This window comes from Malania oleifera, chromosome 10 (assembly GCF_029873635.1).
Source record: "Malania oleifera isolate guangnan ecotype guangnan chromosome 10, ASM2987363v1, whole genome shotgun sequence".
NCBI lineage: Eukaryota > Viridiplantae > Streptophyta > Magnoliopsida > Santalales > Ximeniaceae > Malania > Malania oleifera.
In genome coordinates, this window is record NC_080426.1 from 10462217 (window position 1) to 10483368 (window position 21152).

At 36.1% G+C, this 21152-nt stretch overlaps 1 protein-coding gene across 2 annotated transcripts; it reads right to left on the minus strand.

Annotated features, from left to right (window-relative positions):
* Positions 1-3956: 3956 nt before the first annotated feature.
* LOC131165565 (uncharacterized) lies at positions 3957-14469 on the minus strand. Of its 2 annotated transcripts, none has more exons than XM_058123489.1 (6): positions 14153-14469; positions 13686-13887; positions 5074-6474; positions 4903-4971; positions 4587-4785; positions 3957-4438 (listed from the first exon to the last, which is right to left on the minus strand). In XM_058123489.1, the coding sequence occupies exons 2-6, from the start codon at positions 13686-13688 to the stop codon at positions 4368-4370; spliced, it is 1743 nt and encodes a 580-aa protein (XP_057979472.1). In that variant the 5' UTR covers positions 13689-13887; positions 14153-14469; the 3' UTR covers positions 3957-4367. The 2 variants fall into 2 exon arrangements, with proteins under 2 accessions (XP_057979472.1, XP_057979471.1); XM_058123488.1 differs by having other exon boundaries at positions 13686-13979; positions 14153-14361.
* Positions 14470-21152: the final 6683 nt, after the last annotated feature.

Sequence of the window (21152 nt, forward strand, 5' to 3'; positions counted from 1 at the left end):
CCACAGGGTACGTATTTACGCTTGTGGGGAGACCTATTTATTAGAGGTTTATGGTATAGTCATTTGTAGCTTTGTCTACTACTGAGTTGGAGTAAATGGCAGTGGCTAAGGCTACCAAGGAAGCGTTGTGGCTTATGGGGTTGGTCGGAGAGCTGGGTGTCCAGTAAGGTGGAGTTCGACTACAGTGTGATAATCAAAGTGTCATTTACTTGGTGAAGAATCAAGTGTACCATGCGAGGACGAAGCACATTGATCTGCGGTATCACAGGGTCAAGGAACTAATTGCTTCCAGGGAACATCTTCTTGAGAAGGTTCATACGTTTGACAATGCGGCTGATATACGTTTGACGAAGCCGATCAGAATGGACAAGTTCAAGCATTGCTTGGACTTGATCAATGTCTCCAAGTTCTAGACGGGAGACAAACCCAATCTACTGTCCCGGGTGGTGCAGCAGTTATGCTTTTGAATTTCCTAAGTGGTGAATATTTGCTAAGGTGGAGATTGATAGGGATATGGCTCATATTTTGAGCGGAAGCACATGCGCCGAGGAAAGCTATGTGAAGTGAGGAGCAAGAGCATAAGAGGAGGCTGCAGGTAGAGGGATCATCGTCAAGGGTTTGGGCTCTAACCGTCAACGGTTTCATACAAAATGCAGAGGTGTTTCTTATTACTGAATGTTTGTTTCTTGAGTATATTTCATCATCAAGTGATTGCATTAGTGGTTGTTGATTCTTTTGTGTGTGATTGTGTGCTTCCGCTGTGTATCCCTGACAAAGAACAACACAGTACTATCCAAATTCTGGGAAAGTGTCTCACTGGACTTCATCACCAACCTACCTAGAGTTGGAGATGCAAGGTTGTGGTTATAGATAGGTTTTCAGAGTATGGTACGTTCATAGCCGTACCAAAATACTGTTCGAAAGAGGAGACAACACAATTGTTCTTTAAGAAAATTGTGAAATATTGGGGTGTTCCCAAGACACTGTTAGTGACCGAGACTCAAGATTCACCGGCAAATTCTAGAAAATACTTTTCAGAATCCTCAGTTCACAATGTGAATTCTCTTCAAGTTTCCATTGACAGACAGACAGACGGAGAGATTCAATAGGCTACTAGAAGAGTACTTGCATCATTTCGTCAATGACAACCAGAAGAATTGGGTGCAACTACTTGATCTGGCTTAGTTCTATTTCAATGCCCAAAGGAGCTCAATAACCAATAAAAGCCCTTTTGAGCTTGTTACTGGCCAACAGTCGCTATTACCCCACATAGTGGATGAGCCGTATAGAGGAAAGAGTCTCAAGGCGTACATCTTCACCATAGAATGGAGACATGATGCAGAGATTGCTCGAGCCTATCAGGAGAAAGCTTCTAAGCAGATAAAGAAGTAGGTAGATCAAGGGGGAAGACCGCAGCACTTCAACTGGATGAAAGTGCATCATATGTTTCACGTCAACTGCCTTAAGTCGTTCAACGCCAACACCAACGATTCGAGCAAAAGTCAGTAAAACAGAGCAGAGTTCAAGACAGTGCAACCTAACAGACGTGAAGTTGAAGATATCATTGCAGACAGAGTTTATATCCTCAAGGAAGAAGCGGCAAGAGTTCTTCGTGAAGTGTAAAGGCCTTCGTGATGAAGAAATTGACTGGATTTCTATGGAATATATGCAATCGTTCGTGGAAAAAGTTGAAGTGTACCTAGCATCAAATTCTACGAGGACGTCAACCGCATAAGTGGGGGAAGCGTCACGAGCCTAACTTGTTCAAGGCATTATGCTTGCCTGTGACCGCTTGTCTCGTGCGTGGGGGATGGGTTTCCATTATGTAAATACTAGTGTAGGTTTATTTCCTACTAGTAGTTTCTATGTATGCCAAATAAGGCAACATGACTCATCGGTTACTTTAATGTTTCCTAGTACCAAGATGAGAATTGCATGTAAAGCTTTTTAGGGGAGGATGAGTGCTCAACAATCTTGTCAAACTCACTAGCTATTGTCAAAGTGTTTAGTCTACTTGCCTCCCTCACTAAATACACAATGTCAACGGAGGTGTTATTAATGAATTGCGTTGCTTCAATGTTTACTATTTGCTTGCCACTACTTTCATAATTGTCTACTGCTTCCGATGTTATTTGATTGAATGTTAATGAAAGTGTTTCTTGGATGAATTGTGGTAAACAATCGGTTGGCTAGTTAAGAAAGAGTGTTTTAACTAACGTCACACGGTCCTTTCACAAAAATGTGAAAATAGTCAACCCGTAACACTAAGCATGGAGGATTCTAGACACCCATTTTTTGTTTTGTTATATTCTATTTTATATTATTTGGATTTTGGTAGAAAGTTATGCTTCAAGTTCAACCTTTTCATTACTAATTTAAACAATGTTTCTCTTGTGGATTTAATCCTTAAAGGGGATATTGCAAGGGATAATAGGTGATCAGTGTAGTTGGTGCATTATCTACTTCAACTCAAGACTCAAATGGGCCTATTCGAGTTCAAGCTACCTCCCGACTCAAGTTCCTTTTTTTTTTTTTTGACATGCTAGCTTAGGAGTTAACAATTTTATATTTATGAGTAATATGTTATATTGTACATAATATGTATATACGTTATAAACAGTTCCCCTGTGATTGGTTTGCCGAGTTTGAATTCAAAGAAATCAACAGCACAAAAAAAGGGATAAGGTTGTCTACGCTCCGACAACCCTCTCCAAACTCGCGCAATATAATAAATCCATGGTTGCCATGGAAAATTGCTTCTTATTCTTCCTTCATGTTGAGCCCCGCAGCTAGACCTAACTCTAGCTCCAAATATATGAGTTTATATCTTTTGAAGCTCGTTTGATGTGTTACTAGACCAACAAGACGTCAGCCTGTGGTGGGAATCAGAGCTCGAGAAATTGGAGCTAGCAAACATCCTCCCAAACAACCATTCCACGTACAACTCCCCTAGCACCGATGAATACATTGGGTCGGCAGCTATGAAAGAACAGAGAAGGGTGCGGAATGACAAATAAATAGAGGGAAGTGGTCTTGGCCCCTTTTTCATCATGAGCCAGTGGATGCCGAGGCTTCTTTTTCTAAAACTCAAAGAATGAGTGCCAACGCACTTTTTGCAATACCATCCTAAAAAATAAAAACATACCTTCCTAAAAAATGAGTCCACAAAAAATGATTTACCCAAACACGTTTCCCATGTGTTTCTCACATATTGCGTCTTCTAAAGTAGAGAAACTCTCCCAAATGCTAATATTTATTCTTTTTTTTTCCTTTTTCTTTTTCTTTTTCTTTTTTTTATATTCAAGCAACAAGCAATGCAACTGGGGCCAATGCCTGTTCCTCGGTCAGGCTTAGCACCACTCAACCAAGTCAGCGGGTTAGCCATTTTCTGTCTCCCACTCCAAACTAAGCAACAAACACCCTCGTCCGCTCGCTCACTCTTTATTTTCTGATGAGTAGAGGTGATCTCAAACCTCAATGGCTGGGGAGTAGGAATTCAAACCAACGACAGTTTCCTTTTCCCTCCTCCCTCCACTCTCTGTTGCGTTCTCTATAAAGGCTGTCTCAATCCTTTTCTGGACAGCAGCAAAGGAAGAATGAAAAAAATATAAAGGTAATAATAATAATAACAAAAGCTCCAGTGTGAAACGAAGGTACACCACGGCAGTTTGCTTTATCTTCAGCCCAGGTCGCCTTAATTAAGTTCCACGCGAGATACAACGTTGCCCAGCTTGGGAGTTCTGCCATTTCATGGAGCGCTGGTTCTCTCTCCTCAATTTGCCATACCCACTAAATTTTTTAATGCTCAGAAAGGCCTCTCTTGAGGCTGTCCTTTGAAATCTTTTAGTTTGTCGTTTGTTTTTCATGGCTTATGATGCAACAGTGAGCCTTTTATTTCCTTAGTAAAAGGGAAAAAAAAAGAGAAAACTCATAGCACAGAAACTATACAGGCCTCAGATAAAATCTTAATATTCCATTAGTGCAGCATCCCCAAGGGGATGAACAATCAAAAGCTGTGATGAAACAGTCTGGTCTCTCTGCAGGCACACACCAGCCCCGGCATACTGCCTCACCACTCAAAGAAGGCGGCACCTTAACCTTCTTCAACCCAAAAATTAGGATTTTTGCACACACAAGTCATGTACTTCTAAAAATTCCAAAAACCTGAAGTACATTTCAGATCTCATGTGAAAAAAAACATTAAAATTGAAAGCACTACAATAACCATAAGCATCTGTTTGTTTGACCATTCAACCTAGAATTCCAAACTGGGTGCTTAATTTACCAATAATAACTTTTTTATGCTATGCACATGTCAGGCACTACTAACCTACCCCCACACATTTGGAGGAGGCAGACTTCTTATTTCAGGATGGCATGACCACTTCATCTTTTCCATAGATACGCTGAAGTTCGCGGGTTGCAGCTTGATACGACGCTGAGACAACAGGAGATAAAAAAAAAAAAAACACTAAGAACTAAGATATTAAATTTATATTAGACTGACCGTACACAGATAGCAATGTCATTCTCGTTTATATCTTAAATCATATCTGTAAGCCAACTGAAAAAAAAATCTCAATTACCTTTCCATACACGGAAATTCTTCTGATTGATGGGTGATCCCGTTACACTTTGAATTGCTTCAAACAGCATTTCCTGAGGAGTGCTCTTCAACTCTTGGACTACAGCATATATGGTCTTACCATTCTCAAAATAAATGTGATTATTCGGGTGTTTGGTCTTGCATCCAGCATGACGCTCAAACTCATAAGCATTGAGAGACTGCACAAGGAATTTAAATCATTGGTTATATCATGAAATTCAGCGCAAAAATTCCTTACTAAAGCTCTGTGTGTGTGTGTGTGTGCACGCGTATATGTAGTAAAGTAAGTCCCTAACCTTGGAAAGATTGCACTCCGTGCAACCACACAAATACCCAGTCCCCTTTATAATTCCTCGAAGATTTTTCTGCCACAACATACAGCATAAGAACAAGGAAAAACAGTTGTCCAGAGAAATCTGCAAAGGCATTCCCATTAGTAAGATAATTAAAACCAAAGTAAGACTTACCTCCCGTGACCAGGAAACATATTTTACAGAAACTCCATCAAGCATACCAGTTGATAGCAAGCTTTTGACATTAGAAGGGAAATTGTTTGGGGGAACCTTCTTAGGTGTCTTTGGCTCCTTATGCTTGGTAGCACTGTCAGCTCTGGGCACAGCTACTGGAGCCTTGCTAACAATTGGATCAGCATTTGACTGAACCATATCTTGCTGGCTCAGTCCTTCTGAAGCTTGACCTGAGGACTGACTGACGACTAAATCATAGTGAGTGATGGCCTTGCCAGAGGGATTTGTTTCAGGTTCATCCTGAAAGCCTCCAAAAGATATGGTATGGCCCTCGCCCTTATTGTAATTCTGACCCATGGACAGAATGTTGGGATCTCCCTTGTCATATGCAGAACCAATTGAAACAACATTGCTCTCTCCCTTGCCATATGCTGGACCCATTGATATGATATTATTATCCATCTTAGTATAGGTTGAACCCATTGAAATGAAATTTTCATTATTTTTGTGAAAGGTGGGGCCAATGGAAATAAAATTCTCATGTCCTTTGTCATAAGCATGACCCATTGATATCATATTTCCATCACCCTTTTCATATGGTTGACTCATTGATATAAAATTGCCATCTCCCTTGTCAAAGGGCTGAGCCATTGATAGGATATTCTCCGCTCCCTTGTTAAAAGTATGACCAATTGATATGAAATTACCATCTCCCTTAAAGGTATGACCCATAGAAATGAAATTGTCATCCGCCTTGCTGAAGCTGGGGGCCATTGAAATGCCATTATCATCCCCATTATTATAAGTCGGGCCCAACGCAATTGTGTTATTATCCCTCTTATCATAAGAGGTTCCCATGGAAATTCCACTGCTATCTCCCCTATTATATGCATGTCCCATCGATACAGACATGCCACTGTCAGAATCCCTCACTTGATTGACCTTAACTTTCCTGAATCCACCATAGTTGAGACAATTAACAGGATCCTCAACAGCATGAGACATAGATAAAGCAACTGAAGAATCATTCCCAAATTGATTCTCATAACCCTTTCTTCCCATATTCATGTTTCCAGCAGATGGAATGCTCTGATCTAGAATACTGAAAGTCCTCCCGGTCTCAGATCCAAACAAGCGATCAGTGAAAGGCCCTGAGGGTGACTGAAAACTAGGAGTGTGTTCCCAAAGAGAGGCATTCATATTTGATATCCCTGAAATTGGCCGGCTGTTAATGGCTTCTAATGCTTGCTTCTTGTTGCAAAAAAGTTCTGGTTCATTAGCACTCATAAGCCACTGATGACCACGCTTTGGTTCAATTCTAGATGGATTATCATAGCCCATCTCTCCATCAGTCAAACACCCAGCATCCCTTGGCATCCAAATGCTTTTATTCTGAAAAGACTGCCAAAAGCAATTACTTTAACAAATATCCTGATTGGGTAGCAGATATCACAACATTAGATAACACGGGTTGCAGATGCCCCAAATGATGCAAATATCCCCACTTGTGTACGCATATATACAAAATGACACACACAGACATGCGGGAGAGTATACAATGATGATTGCAAGGCAGAAAGATCAATCACCACACAAATGACAAATGCACGTCAAACGCAATTTTACATATATATATAAATATATATATATACACACACATATGTATCTGAAAAAAATCTAATTGGCACTCCAGAGATTCAATCATAAAGGAAAATCGGAAAAGGAGATCTCGCCTCAAATCCAAAAATAAAAACAACCTGTTTCATGATTCCTCAAAGCCTTCAAACTTTCAGAGAAGCTCACACCAGCTGACTAACAAGAGCTATCACCAAGAAACAACACGTAAACCTAATTGATCGTGCATCAGATTCACAAAGACTCCACACTGTCCCACCAGAGGTTCTCTTCAAACAACCATACACGACAATGTTCCAGTGTTTTTAGACCATGACTAAATATAAACTTTGGAAAGAGAACAATTGAGAATATCTTTGGCTAAAGTTGGTATTGAGAGGGCCAGCTCCTTGCCTCGGTCTCATAGTAAATAGCAATGATGCTGTAATTATTACATTCCGTCTAATGTCAGCATCTCTGCCTAAATCAGTAAGGTCGTACCCTGAGCATAAATTCTCAAACTAGCTTTTAGATATTTACCAATCCAATGCACAAATGACCTGACAGAACTTCATTTTATAAGGAACAGATAATGAACTTTCCTGTCCTGGCTGCCAAACCATTGAGGTCAAATTCAAATCACTACAAAAGTTTCTACAAAATGTTCATGAAAACTGAAATACCTCCACTTTCCCTGTATGCATAATTGCTGGATTAAAATAATTCAATAGTTAATATCAGAATGAATTGACAATAACCATCAAGTTTTTGGTCTAAAATCTAAGCCAAACAAATTCGTTACTTCAGAATAGAATCACACACGTGCCTGGAGTAAAAAAAAAAATATTCCCAGAATAACCTACCAAGCACATTTCCATCAATCATACAAGTCCCTCAATTGACCCCACATGCTAAAAAATATAATTCCATTAAATTGAAGATCCACTAGAAAGATGCCCAGTTGGTACAGATATATGTGTGGGCACTAGGAGTACAATGCAATTTGTCAATAATTTCTTCTGTGCTGAATAACAGTAAAAAGCACAAAAAAGGTTTGCATGTCCAAGCTTTAGCTGTAGTACTGGAAGAGTATGCATAGCTTTGGGACTAACAAATCGAAGAGAAAAGCTACATATGTATCCCTTTAAAAATCCCCAGCACCAAAGAAAAGAAAGTGTAATTCATATGAGATATTCCTAAAGCTATTCAAAGGTCCTCCCTTGAAATTTAGTAAATACAGCAAACCACAATGCGCACTGTCTAAATTCCAGATTCACTTTGTGATTAGCTAAGGTGTGCCTACAACATATTTTTAAAAGAGATCCCCAATTTGATCTCCAATTCCAGCAGCGCTCGCAACAGGTTTCTTGTCGTTAATAACATTGCCATGTTTCTTATGATTATCCACTGAGCTGATCATTGGGACTATATCCCAAATAATTCACCTTGGTTATAATATGCTTACAAATGTATCATACTGAATCACCCTAGAATTCTAATGCCATTACATCATCACTAAAAAACTTTTGAAAACTAACTGATATATTAAAACTGCCATCATTTATAGATATAGTAATTGACAGCAATGCTTATAATTTAGTTCCTGAATTTCTTATTTACATTTTAAAAGTGCATCATAAATTCAAATTCAACTATAGAAATATTGAGGCTTGCTATTTGCACAGGAATACATCATTTTAAACATCAAAAATAGATTTTACTAGAAAATATGTCCATACACAAAGATGTCTTCTCTTAAACTGGAAAGAAGTAAAAGCACCAACCTTCATATGCTAGTTACAAGCAATCAATGCATTATTTCATTCTCACTACTATTCTCAATTAAAATCCTATTTAATTTGATTCAACCACATCAATCCACAGCAGCTATTTAAGGAGTAAGTGACATAAGGATGGCAACAGGAGAAAACCGGGGGGGTTTTACCTCTACACCCACCCCCCCCCCCCCCCAAAAAAAAAAAAAAAAAATCCCTATGAAGGAAAATTATCCGCATCCTAACCCATTTCCACATGGGGAAAATGACCCCATTCTCCTCAAATATAATCTATAAGGTCAAAAAAATAGGAGTATATTACACCAATAGTCCCCAAGGCCCAAACTATACCCATGTTTCATACTCATCTCCAAACTTCAAATTGTCTTCCATCAGTCCCAAACTTCAAAGATGGTTTCGATTTTGTCCCACCAATAGTACAAATTTTGGGTTTTCGATGGAATTCGATGCAAACAGTCACCGCATCCAACTAAATTCTACACATAATCCCCAAGACTAGGTTTCATGCTCATCCTAAAACTATTAACTAAGTTTCATTCACTTAAGGGTCAAGTGTGAAAGTCCGTCAATAGTTGGGGGACTTCTAGTGCAATACTTCAGAGTTTCATCCAAAATCCCCTATTGAGACTAATAGTGGAATGAAGCTAAAAAACCGCTTCGAAATTTTGAGCTAATGGTGAGAAAAAATTGTAGTTTGCAAACAAGTATGAAACATGGATCATAATTTGGAGATTATTGGTACAAAATTAATTTTATTTCACTAATGAAGTGACATTGCATGAAGTATATTTTTTACCAATAGAAGCTATATTGAGGCTAATAGATCCAAAAATTACAAGCTTACTTATCAATCAAAAAAATTAACGTATTTAGTATCACACATCATATTTATCGATATATCTAATATATTAATAAAATTCATATATACGAAATAAACTAATAAAAATGAGGTGGGGTGGCATGAAGAGTTTCATCACCATAAACACCCCACCCCATTCACAATTATTCCCTAAAGATTGCCCCACTAAGGGATGAGCCATGTGAGCATTTAGGAAACTATGGCACATGGCCATTCCCACCCACATATATACTAGAGTTTTGCTATGTATTTACATCATACGACAAATTATAAACTACATTTAACATATAAGTACAAACATACCCTTGCTACTTAGCAGTGTTTTCCTTCTTTTTTTTCCATTAATATTTGTTCAAACTATAACCAAAAGCAATGACGCAGAGGCAAATATGGAATCAACGGCCAAAAAGAATTTTCAAAAAGATGCACCAACACCCAGATGACAGCTCAGAGATAGTGTTTGAGTTTCAATGTTGATCACATTACTATGTTCCACAATAACTCTGAATTGACAATTCAATTTGGCATCAGCTGACACATAGTACCAAATAATAATGCTCAATAAACCAGACAATTGTCATGAAATCAGTAATCAAACATGAAAGAGGAAATTGTTTTTTATATATTAAAATAAATTTATTAAGATGACGAATTTACAAGGGGAATTTGTGTAAAACAGATTTATCACCTTTCCTTCTATCACCATTTTTTTTCCTTTACTTCTTGTTCTTTTTGGGAGGGGGGCGCTGTTAGGTCAAATATTCATTCCTCTAAAAAAAAATTCATATAGTAAGTTTCGGTCCTTTATTTTTTTTCCTGAATCCTGACAATCTTATCATCGATTTTTCTTTTCATGTTATGAGAGAAACCAACTCTAATCTCGCAACGGACAAAAACAATTTAAAGCATTAATTACAATGCAATGAATTGGCAAATGGATAGCCCAAATATAGCAACTAGTGAGAGAGAATTGAGTCCAGCATCAAATAAGAATGCCAAAAGACAAATTCATTTATGCAAATGAAAGCTGACTGATCTTGAGATAAAAGAAGTCTCAATTCCATATTAGTAAATGATATCTAAGGCTGAAAATTTTGACTGGAGATTTTCAAAATAAGCAAGATTTGAATGGCAATGACAGCCTACCAAAATCTTAAACAAACACTCAGTCATGTGTCTTGAGATCATTTTAGCTTCCCTACCAATGGGCAAGCTCAATCTGCGGGGGCATGCTCAATTTTTTTTTATGCAAACAAACATTAGGTTTTCACTTTGTCTAAATGAATAACATGAGTCTTCTAGAGTCATCATAAACCTCAAAATAAGGATAACAAATCATTCAAGATATGTCCATTTAGAACAGGCCCATTATACATGCCCAGTTGATTCTTGAGCATTTAGTCTAAACAGCAATTTTCTACTTGTTTTTGTTGTTGGAAATGATAATGTTCCTATTTTAGCAAAACAGTCGTGAAAACTGTGAGCAACTCAACCCCAGCTTGTTTAATTCCACAAGCTCATTATATAAACAAAACAAATCAATTGAGATGTCAAACTAGAACCATGCACAAGTATAAATATTTCAATTGAAACCAAAAGGTTGCAAGGCAATCAAAAAACAGCATTCCCTTTGCAACTAAGCCTTTTGATGACTGATTAGATTGGACATGAAATGGACCATGGAAGAAGGTGTGTCCAATGAATGAATGATTCAATCCACTCCCACTCGCTCAGGTTTTTCTATTGAAGAAGTTTCCCTCCATGCGGACATGAAATGTGCCATGGAAGAAAATGTTTCCAATGAATGAATGATTCAATCCACTCCCACTCACTCAGGTTTTTCTTGAAGAAGTTCCCCTCCACACGCACACACACATGCAAACACCCCTTCAAGTGGATGTTGAGCACAAATTTGCTCAACAACCAGCAGAAACTCAAAAGTCCACTACCCAGTTTGACTTGCCCAAGCATGAGTGTATCCAAGTATCTTTGCCCCAAAATAAATGTTGGTTTCCTTAACTTCAACATTTAAATTTTTCCTTGCCACTTCCCAATATGCACGACCCCACTATCAACCATTATTAACTCCCAAGTCCCACAGTAAAAAGCAACTCAGCAGATCAACCATTGGTTAAAAATAGATATTCACAGTACTAAAACTATCTTAAAGCATATTGCATGGTTATTGGACCCACATCATCTCTCTTACAGCTATCCATAAAAGTATGAATAACGACAAGTTCTAGCACGGATTGGCTTAATAACCCAAAGAAAACAAAAAGGCTTCAGATTACCTTGAAACACATCGACATTCTCAACCAGCAAGAAGTTTTGACTGTGGATTTAAGACCGTTTCACCTCAAAATTACCAAAAATTGTTAGCATCCAAACAGTGGGACCCAATCTAGATAAATTATGGTCTAACATGCTAAATAAATTGTCCATGGTATTTCCTTTTCCTTCCTTTTTTGATTGACTGTAACAAGCATTCAACGTTTCTCTATTTTGAACTTGACACAGCTCTTTCCAATAAATATAAGGTTACAAAACTACCCAACCCCCAGGCTTATGAGGAGCAGAGTAAAAAAATTTTATCTAACAGTTGTCCAATTTAGAGCCATAAAGAAATGTATATTTTATCAAAAAGGGCCGTGAATATAAATCCAAATAGCAAGCATCTCAGATCATATGACGTAGATGGAATGTCCACATTTCATAATCTGACGGGTAGCTTCACAGTGAGCTCCAAATCATCCTTATTTATTTGTTACTTAGATCATACAAGAGTTCCATGGAAACAAGAAAATGTCGGGGCGAAGAAAGGAGCACGAATGACCCTACACAAGTTTAAAGCCAGCAATATTTTATGCAATTCCTCTTGTTTCGCACTACAGCGATTCACTTTTCAAGATATAATGGTTTAGATACTCATAAAATCCCAATGAATTCATGCATCTTGAGCATATTGACAGTTCACATACAACATGGCCATTGGCTCAAGCCAAATTACTCTATCTAAACTAAGATTAGTATAATAAAACTGAATGTAGCTTATAATTGTCATTTTCCCATTCAAAATAAAGTTTACGCTTTATTCAAGTAGGCCCCAATGACCCGATAGAAAAATACCTTAATTGAATGCAAAAGAAATTCAGGTGGGTGACAATACACAAAGCCCAGTGCAATGACAATCCTCATCAAGCCCACAGATATGATCCACGAATGGCCTCTATCTTGAAGAAGTTTTAGGTAAGCCTGGTCAAATAATTAAGTCGAGTCCAAAAATTGCCCAACTCATTTATTAGATAACCCACCCCAGCCAGCTGAGTTAAGCACACATTTAAAAAACAAAAAATTGAAAAAACACAGACTAAGTTATAAAGTATTAGTACTGCATGAGATGAGATGATTCAAGATCAAGATGCTTTCTAAGGTCAAAGCTAAGTTCCAAACTGTCTTACTTGTATACCGCATTGACTTCATTTGAATTAAAGCGAACATTTCGACTTGTTCAAAATAAATTTTTCACATTTAAAGATGAAAACCACACGTAAAGGTTTCACTTTAAAGACAGGAGAAGAGGGTTAAAAAACCAAAAAAACAGCAGTACGACAGTATAAGTGCACAAAACTTTTTACCAAAAAAGAGAATAATTTGTTTACTCAATCAACAATTTCAAGACCATTTTTGTCTCTTAATAACCCTAGCAAATTTTGACAAGTGCAACAAAAGAGCTCATACAAGCATGCTCTGCCTCCCTTTCCCATTTAAATGTTAGGAATCCAGCAGTAGCACTCCCCTAATCCTCTGCCACTGTTCCAGAGATGAACCACAGTTCCTTCATCCTCATCCCCACACATCTAGAGTTCTATTAACCTTTATCAGAGCTGACGGTACCTTCCAAGATATCTTGTGCCAACATATTCACATGATAAGCTAGTCCTCATAAGGTATAAAGTTCATCAGAAAAAGAACCATAAAATTTTTTTAAAAAAAAAGCACTCTGATCATATTAATATCCTTGTGTATATCTTCCACCACAACCTGAAGACTGAAGCCATGATATCATCCATTATCACATTTGTCTCAAGCAGTCAGTACGAAATCAAACATCCAAAATAAATAAATAAATAAATAAATAAAAATAAGAACAACAAAATCAGCACGAGGAACGCGCTTCAGTGCTGTTTTCCCTTTTTAAGAACTGAAATGAGCGCAATTTCTGTTTTTTTTTTTTTTTTTAAATCAGGAGAAGTGTTTCAGGAGTGCTAAATTAAAACAAAAAAACAAAAACATCAACAACATTTGCATGGAGAAGCAAAAATTTTAGTTCTGAGCTCTACCATTTTCGGCTACTACTACACTTCAGGGAAGACCCACTGAATCAGCTCACTCAGTGACGATCAAAATCGTCTCCGCACGATCTCCGACCTCTTTCAACACTCAGAAAACCACAGTAACCTTTCCTACACAATTCAACCCACGCAATCCATCGATGAAGATCGAGTATACCACATCCAAGAGCACAACGCCGAGCTCAAACCGCTGCAAATAACAAGAAAACCTAGGTCGTCAAATCAACATCTCAACAATCAACACGATCGAACTCTGGTCACACCCGGCATGCATTGAAGGATCTGACAGATACATAAGAACAGTATCAGAGAGAGAGAGAGAGAGAGAGAGAGAGAGATACGAAGCTCAGACGATCGATCCAAAACGAAACCTGAAACCAACGAAAGCGAGGAGGACAAAAACGGGGACCAAACCCTAAAAATCGAGACGAATGAGAGGGTTTCGAAAAGTGTACCTTCGCCGCCGGTTAACCAGATAAACGCCGGTGAGATATTCCGGTGCGCGCGTGCCGGAGAGGAAGGGAGGCGCAGCTTTTTGTTGAACCAAAAAGGCAGAAAGGGACTGGTGGGAGGGAGGATCCCTTTGATGTGTGAAACTTTGGGTTGCTTTTTCCCAGTGTGGCGAGAGCTATAAGGTACAACTCGGTACTCTTACCATATATGGTATCCACATCTGGATAGTACGCGTGGCGCAGGAATTGATCTGAGCTCTTGGTTAGATCAATGCTGGGGACAATCCCTGATGCTGGATTTCAGGGCGGCGAATCTCGGCCGTCGAAAAGGATTACAGACCGGGAAGGTTCTTAAATGCGATAATGCAAAAGGTCAAAATATCGTATACATGGCAAATGTGCCACGTGTCCAATTTTGACGGGGTTGGGGGCAGCGCTTGTGTCTTCCTGAGGCGCAACCAACAAAAGTGATCCACTGGTTGCGTTTCTCAGAACGGAACCTGCAACCCTGACGTGGCAGTCATCTATTGTTCATCTCTGGTTGAGCGCGTGACGTGGACCAATGAATTGCGGGGTTCACGGAGCGTCCCCAGCACCCGAACGCCAAATTAAGATGCCAGCGAAGGCCATATTAATAAAACTCAGAGCGGGGAATGGATTAACGGAGGTGTGATCCGGGGCGTGCATCTTGTGATTAGGGAGGGATTTGATCTGTGGATGCCTCATCTACGGTTGATACAGGAGCAAGCGTGAGAAGTATAATGGAGCGGCAGTTCAGAGGATTTAAACCAAGAAAATAGGAATGTGAAAGGTGTACATCAGTGACTAAGAAAATTAAGCATATCATAGTCATAAATGCGTAGGCACTGACATTGGGTGTGGTATGTCTAATGGCTAAGCAGGGAGGAGAAGAGTGAAGCGCCCGGCTAACTCTTCCCATGCAAGAGCTGGCCTTTCATATTCAATTATTCCCTTTTATTTGAGTATTAAAATACAGGCTTAATTTTCAAAATATTTTATAAATTTTTCTAAAAATTTGGGCTCCGTTTTTATAGTTATTGTTAATTTTGAAAAATATTTTTAGTTTTAATTTTTTTTTAAATTGTAGAAATTTTACTTTATTTTTTACTTTTTTCCAAGCTAACATTAAAAGGGGAGAAAATAAAAAGTTTATTTGAATGTATAAAAAATATATTTTATTTTTGTTTCTAAATTTTCAAACAATTAGAAAGATGACAACTTGCTTTTCAATTTTTCGAAATTTATGTAAGGTAATATAATAATGAATTTTTGGGTTTGAATTTGAAATTATGTGAATTTAGAAGAAATTTTATATATAATCCGCGCTAATTAAAGTCTAACATCCAAATCTCATGCTCTCTTTTGCAAAGTAAAAGTTAGACATCTAGAAAAATAAGAGAAAAATTTCAATTTTTTTATATAAAAATTTAAAATATTCAAAAGGTTAGGTAATAATTTCGTAATTATTTAAAAAATTAAAAATAAAAATGAAACTATTTTCACAAGAAAATATTATCGAAACTACTTTTTATTGTTCATTTATTTCACAAAAATGTTATAAAAATGAAATTTTGGTTATTTTTTTAAAAAAAAAATAAAAAAAAAATATTTTTGAAAAGTATAGTATCACTTTAAATCTGAGATATTTATACTTATTTTTGTAATTTACTATCAATTAGTTAATTACAACATCAAAAAATTGGGTGTCTTATCATTTTCTTACCCTTAACACTAGTAAAATAGCATTTTTATTGGCCATGAGATCAATCCGGAAGATGAAGTTTGTACCTTTTTTGAGAAAATTATTCGGTTTTTTATACTCAAAAAGAAATTCATTTATGATGATTGAGTTTGCATTTTTTTTTTTTTTTTGAGTGATTTGCATAGTTTTTGAATATTCAAACAATATATATGTGTTATTTAGTCTTAAGAATGGCAATTTTTAAAAAAATTATTTGATTGCTTGAAAAAGGTTAGTGTATTTTATCTTTAAAATAAGGTTTAATTTTAAAAAATTTAGCAGATTGAACTTTTCACTTTAATTAATGGTAAAAATACATTTAAATTCAAATTTTGACAATTTCAAAAAGTAATAAATCCATTCAATTGTTTTAAAATTTTATCCTGCTGAAGTTTATGCACTCTTGTCTTACCAAAAATAAATAAAGAAAGAAAGAAAGAACTTTATTATACACTCCACATAAATCAATATATGGGTGTGTGCGCGTTGTGTTGCTAATTTATGTTGATGTTGTATTTTCGCAAATAAATACCAGGTTGGTTCATAGCTATATATCATTACGATCAATTGTTGTTTGTATGTGTCAGATTAATTTATTAATATAATTGCTTAATATATGCGTATTTTAATAGTAAGGCTAAAACATATTAACACTCTTAATTTTTCTAAAAATAACAATTCACCTCTTCTATTTTTGAAACCTACTAAAAAAATCCTTGAAACGGTTTGAAAATAAAACTTGTCGTCAAAGTGGACAATTATGTCTAATACATAAACGACATTATTTTTGCAAGAGCCTTATTTAAGTGTTTCAATAAAATTTTTTAGAAAAAAAAAAATTAGTTAATGTGAGTAAAAAATCACCTGGTGCTTCACAATAACTCCAACTTATTTAACAAGAGATATTGATCGGGTTCTTTTACTGATATAACCTCTCTAGTTACCTCCCATAAGGATATAGAAAATGTTGAACACTTTCATTGATATGGACATGTCCTATATATAGGACTTGTACAAGATTTAGTCGTTACAGATTCAAACGTATTTAAATACCAAATCAAGAATATCATAAACTATCAAATGCAAACAAATATTCAAGTACTACAACTAAATAATCCAATGTTATCATAGACTATCAGATATCAACTAATCTTCAACTGTAAGGATTCTTGGCAATTCAGCAACCGGCAGAATCGTCGACAATTTTCTCTTAGAAAACTTTTTGTCTGAAACCGTCGAAGCAACTGTCGAAGACTATATAGAAACCGTCGAAGGTTAGTTGGAAAATTATACAATTTCCTTTATATAGGGCACATAACCACATATTGGTGTAACGCCCCGACTAGCCACGTGGAGCCTGGGATGCTACTTTAGTAATATATGTATTCCTAATACCATATTCATCACATAAAAGTAGCGGAAACAAATTAAAAATCAGCCAAAACATTACCAGAGTTCTAATCTACGATTATACATAGAAATCTCCAAATACTCATATTACAAACTCAAAATAGAAGACAAAAACTAACTTCGTCCATACAAACCATGTACATAAACTAGACAACTAAGCTCAACCCCTTTACCCTACTAAGCACGATCCCTGAGATTTACTATGAAAGTAAATGACATGGGTGGCCGAGACCTTTCAGTAAGACGATTAAGTTAAATCAGGGTGTGTAGCTTGTGACCAACATGAGTTTTAGTAGCAGTAGAAAACATACATTTCTCCATTTAACCAAAAATAGCATTTGTAAATTGTACTCACACCTATACAATTGAAAATACACATTTATTCCCATAGTATAAACCAGTTCAATGAATAGATAACCTCATTTACATAAATTCACGTATATACGTAGAAAACACCCCTTGGGACAAACGACATGATTAACCCCCATGACGGGTTGTGCGGCCCGAAAGTTGGACTTAACCTGAGTGATCAACCTAAATAAAGTCAAAGTAACCATATGCAAGTACATCTGCAGGCATCTGCCAACCCAGCTGCAAGTCCGATTGTCTTACCACTTCCTGGTCCGGACCCCAGGGAAGGTACAACAACACTTCGCAGGCCAACCGGCTGAAACCACCTACACTTCCACTACAGTGTGGTTGCTCCTGGCCAAATAACTCACTAGCAACGGTATTGTACTCACAATACAACCGGTCCTCAGGGTTCTTAAACCATATTATGCAATTTGAAATAATAAAAACTTAGTAGATTCTTTTTCAGCACTAAATACAAAACCCTGTCATATCACAAACTGACATTTAGTCCGTCAAAAAACACTGGCTCTTAGCCGTCATGTAAAACATGGCATACAGTCGTCTATCAACACCCATATTTCACTATCAGTAGGTTCAAAATTTCACGAATATATCTCACAATCATCATTCAGGTTCAGTTATGAAATAAACCATGATAGTAGATTATTCTCATGGACACACGATGTTAGTATTAAACATAATCAGAAAAACAACCAAGAAAAAATGCCTATAATATAATTATCTAGTTTGTATGGGAAAGCCAGGGTATGATCACCTCCACGTTCTAGTTATATAAAACATGCTTATATACATATATACATATAGGTTTTTACATAAAAATATGAAGATGATCATCCCTCACCCTTTGACTCTTTCCCAAAACACGGATACGACTATAAAACCAAGCTTTCCACCGTATGATATACCTAATATTTATAAAGTCCATTTTTGAACAGCTAGATTTCGAAACACCAACTGAAATAATGAATATACATACATATAACGTAGTTTAATTGGTTTAGTTTCAATAAAAACTTGACATAACTTAATTCCCTTACTTGTTTCTGAAAATAAGCCGATTACATTCTGAAAACGAAAACCCTAACTTTCCGAACTCACACGCCAAAAGTGACTTGGCAAGCCAAGAGAGGAGAGAAAAATGATTGGAGACCGATGATGGACTCCGAGTGATCTTAGAGAGAGAGAGCCACGTGAGAGAGTGAAAGTAGAGAGAGAGAGTCTTAAAAACCTAATTTAGAGAGAGAGAGAAATGTTGAATTATGAAAAATATACCTTGCTTACTACTTAAGTAAGCCTACCTAGAGGAAAATTGTCGATGGTTTTCTTAGGGTTTCTGAAATCATCGACGATTTGGGGTCTTGTCAAACCGATTTTCTCTTTTTCCTTTCTTTTCCTTTATTTCTCTCTTCTTTTATTTATTTTTTTCTTTTGGGTTCGGGTGTTCGGGTCCCTATAATTGGCATTAAACCTTTATGCGGTGATAAAGCTGTTAACGTCTATAAATAGGTAAAAGGTACTTCTTTAGGAATCTCTAATACATTCCATCCTGCAACTGTGTATGGTTTGTATCAAATAAAGTTGCTCGAGGCCACCGAGGATCCTAAAATTCCTTTGTTCCCTTGGGTTTGCAGGTTACAAACTAGTGTGGAAGCAATAATGAGGAGACAAAAATTGTGCCAATATTAACAAAAAAAATTAAAGTAAAATAAGTAAACCAAAGGAAATGGTGTATTAGTTTTTTTCCATCTTAATTGAATATGCAAATGATTAAGTGAATAAATTTCAATAGCTTGGTGACATATGATTCTGTGTTAGAATACGAAATCAAAGTAATATTAATGAACGATTGAAATGGCAATTGATTAATGACATAGGTTATTTATTAATGTTGAGACAAGTATGACACACTGGCTAATATTATTTTTTCCTCTTAGCAACATTATTAAAGAAACCGCATTTAATTGTGATTTATTTTAAATATAGGGGGGGTCGAAAAATGTAATTTTCTAAAGAAAAAAAAGGATTTAGGGTATTAATAACTTTTAGTATTTTACCAAAAATTAATATTAAAGCATTGTTAGACTGTTATCATGGAAAAGCGGAGATCTATCTTAAATTCATTCACCGATTCATGATTTTTTTTGAATCTTGAATTATCAAATCTATTTCAAAACTAATCTTTCTCATTTTTTCTACTACATTCATATGAATTAATCAATCCCCATATATTAATTGACAAGTTATAAATGAACTGAAATAGACGTATTACCATTTTCATTATGTGACAATCCCACATAATTCAAACATAAAAATTCTCTATATGTTTTAAATGTAACTTTCAGACGAAGGTATTGCTTTTTTTCATAAATCTTTCGCCTTCCTTTCTATTCTGAAAAAATTGAATTTCTAATTGAAAACAAAATTTGTATTTAACTTAAATGGATTCATATTTTTACCTTGAAGATCTTTCATTTACTATTTGTTTTAGATCTTGAGATTTCATAATACTCAAAAAACTATTGAAACCTCATTTTCCCATAGGCATAGAGTATAAATTTTTTCCTTAAATGATTGAAGAAAAAGTGTCATGTCATAAGGAAAACAAGTGTTTTTAGCAAACATAAGCCACAATATAATGAATAGCAATTCAGGTGAAGATACACTTAACTTGGAAGCAAGGTTCTGAAACATAATGCCACATAGAGGGAATCAAAAAACATTCCTTTGGCTAAAAAAAAAAACAATTAAACACTGAATAAGCACCATATATCCAGGAGGAAGCAAAGTTTACATTACATTTACTTGCCTTTTTTAGAATAAATAATAAATAAATGTGTTGACTCAAGAAGCAATACTATGCATTTTAGGGTTAAGGGCTTCTAAAACGTCATTGGATAATTAATCTTGTTGGGATTAGGATAAACACAAATGTGTTCAATTTTTGTTTCAATATTTAGCCATTGATTTTATTTCTACTTCTTATTATTTTTTGGAATTTTTATTTTTACCTATACTAGTGGAGGGCCCTTTAAGTTATTAGTCTTATTTATTGCTCAAGTCAGTTTGGCTTTCGTGTATTTTATTATTTAGCTAAAACTATGGCATCCTATTAAACGCGAAGTGCAAATAAGTTGGTTTAGGTTCGTCTTGTTGTGACATTAAATAAGCTTTTAAAAACTTAATTGATAAGAGGGAGTTGATAATTGATAATATGAAGGTTTACATTATAGCTATTGGTCTTAAATAAGCGTACATATTTTAGAGAGAAATTGATTTGAGTGTTGGGTATAAAAAAACAAATGGCTAAAAATTTAAAATGGCAAAAAAAAAAAAAAAGTTAATTTCGAACAATGTTGAGCTTTGAAATGAAAAAGAGATTGCCACACTCTAGAGGTATTAAGTTGAGGGTTGCGTGAGAAATCCATCTCACTTTGATATGTGAAAATTGGATGAGTT

Excerpts from the sequence above, each read along its gene's own strand:
- LOC131165565 (XM_058123489.1), bottom strand. Across the intron at positions 4,786-4,902 it reads CGGAGTGCAATCTTTCCAAG|TCTCTCAATGCTTATGAGTT; the intron begins GTTAGGGACTTA and ends TTCCTTGTGCAG. Across the intron at positions 4,439-4,586 it reads GAATTTCCGTGTATGGAAAG|CGTCGTATCAAGCTGCAACC; the intron begins GTAATTGAGATT and ends CTGTTGTCTCAG.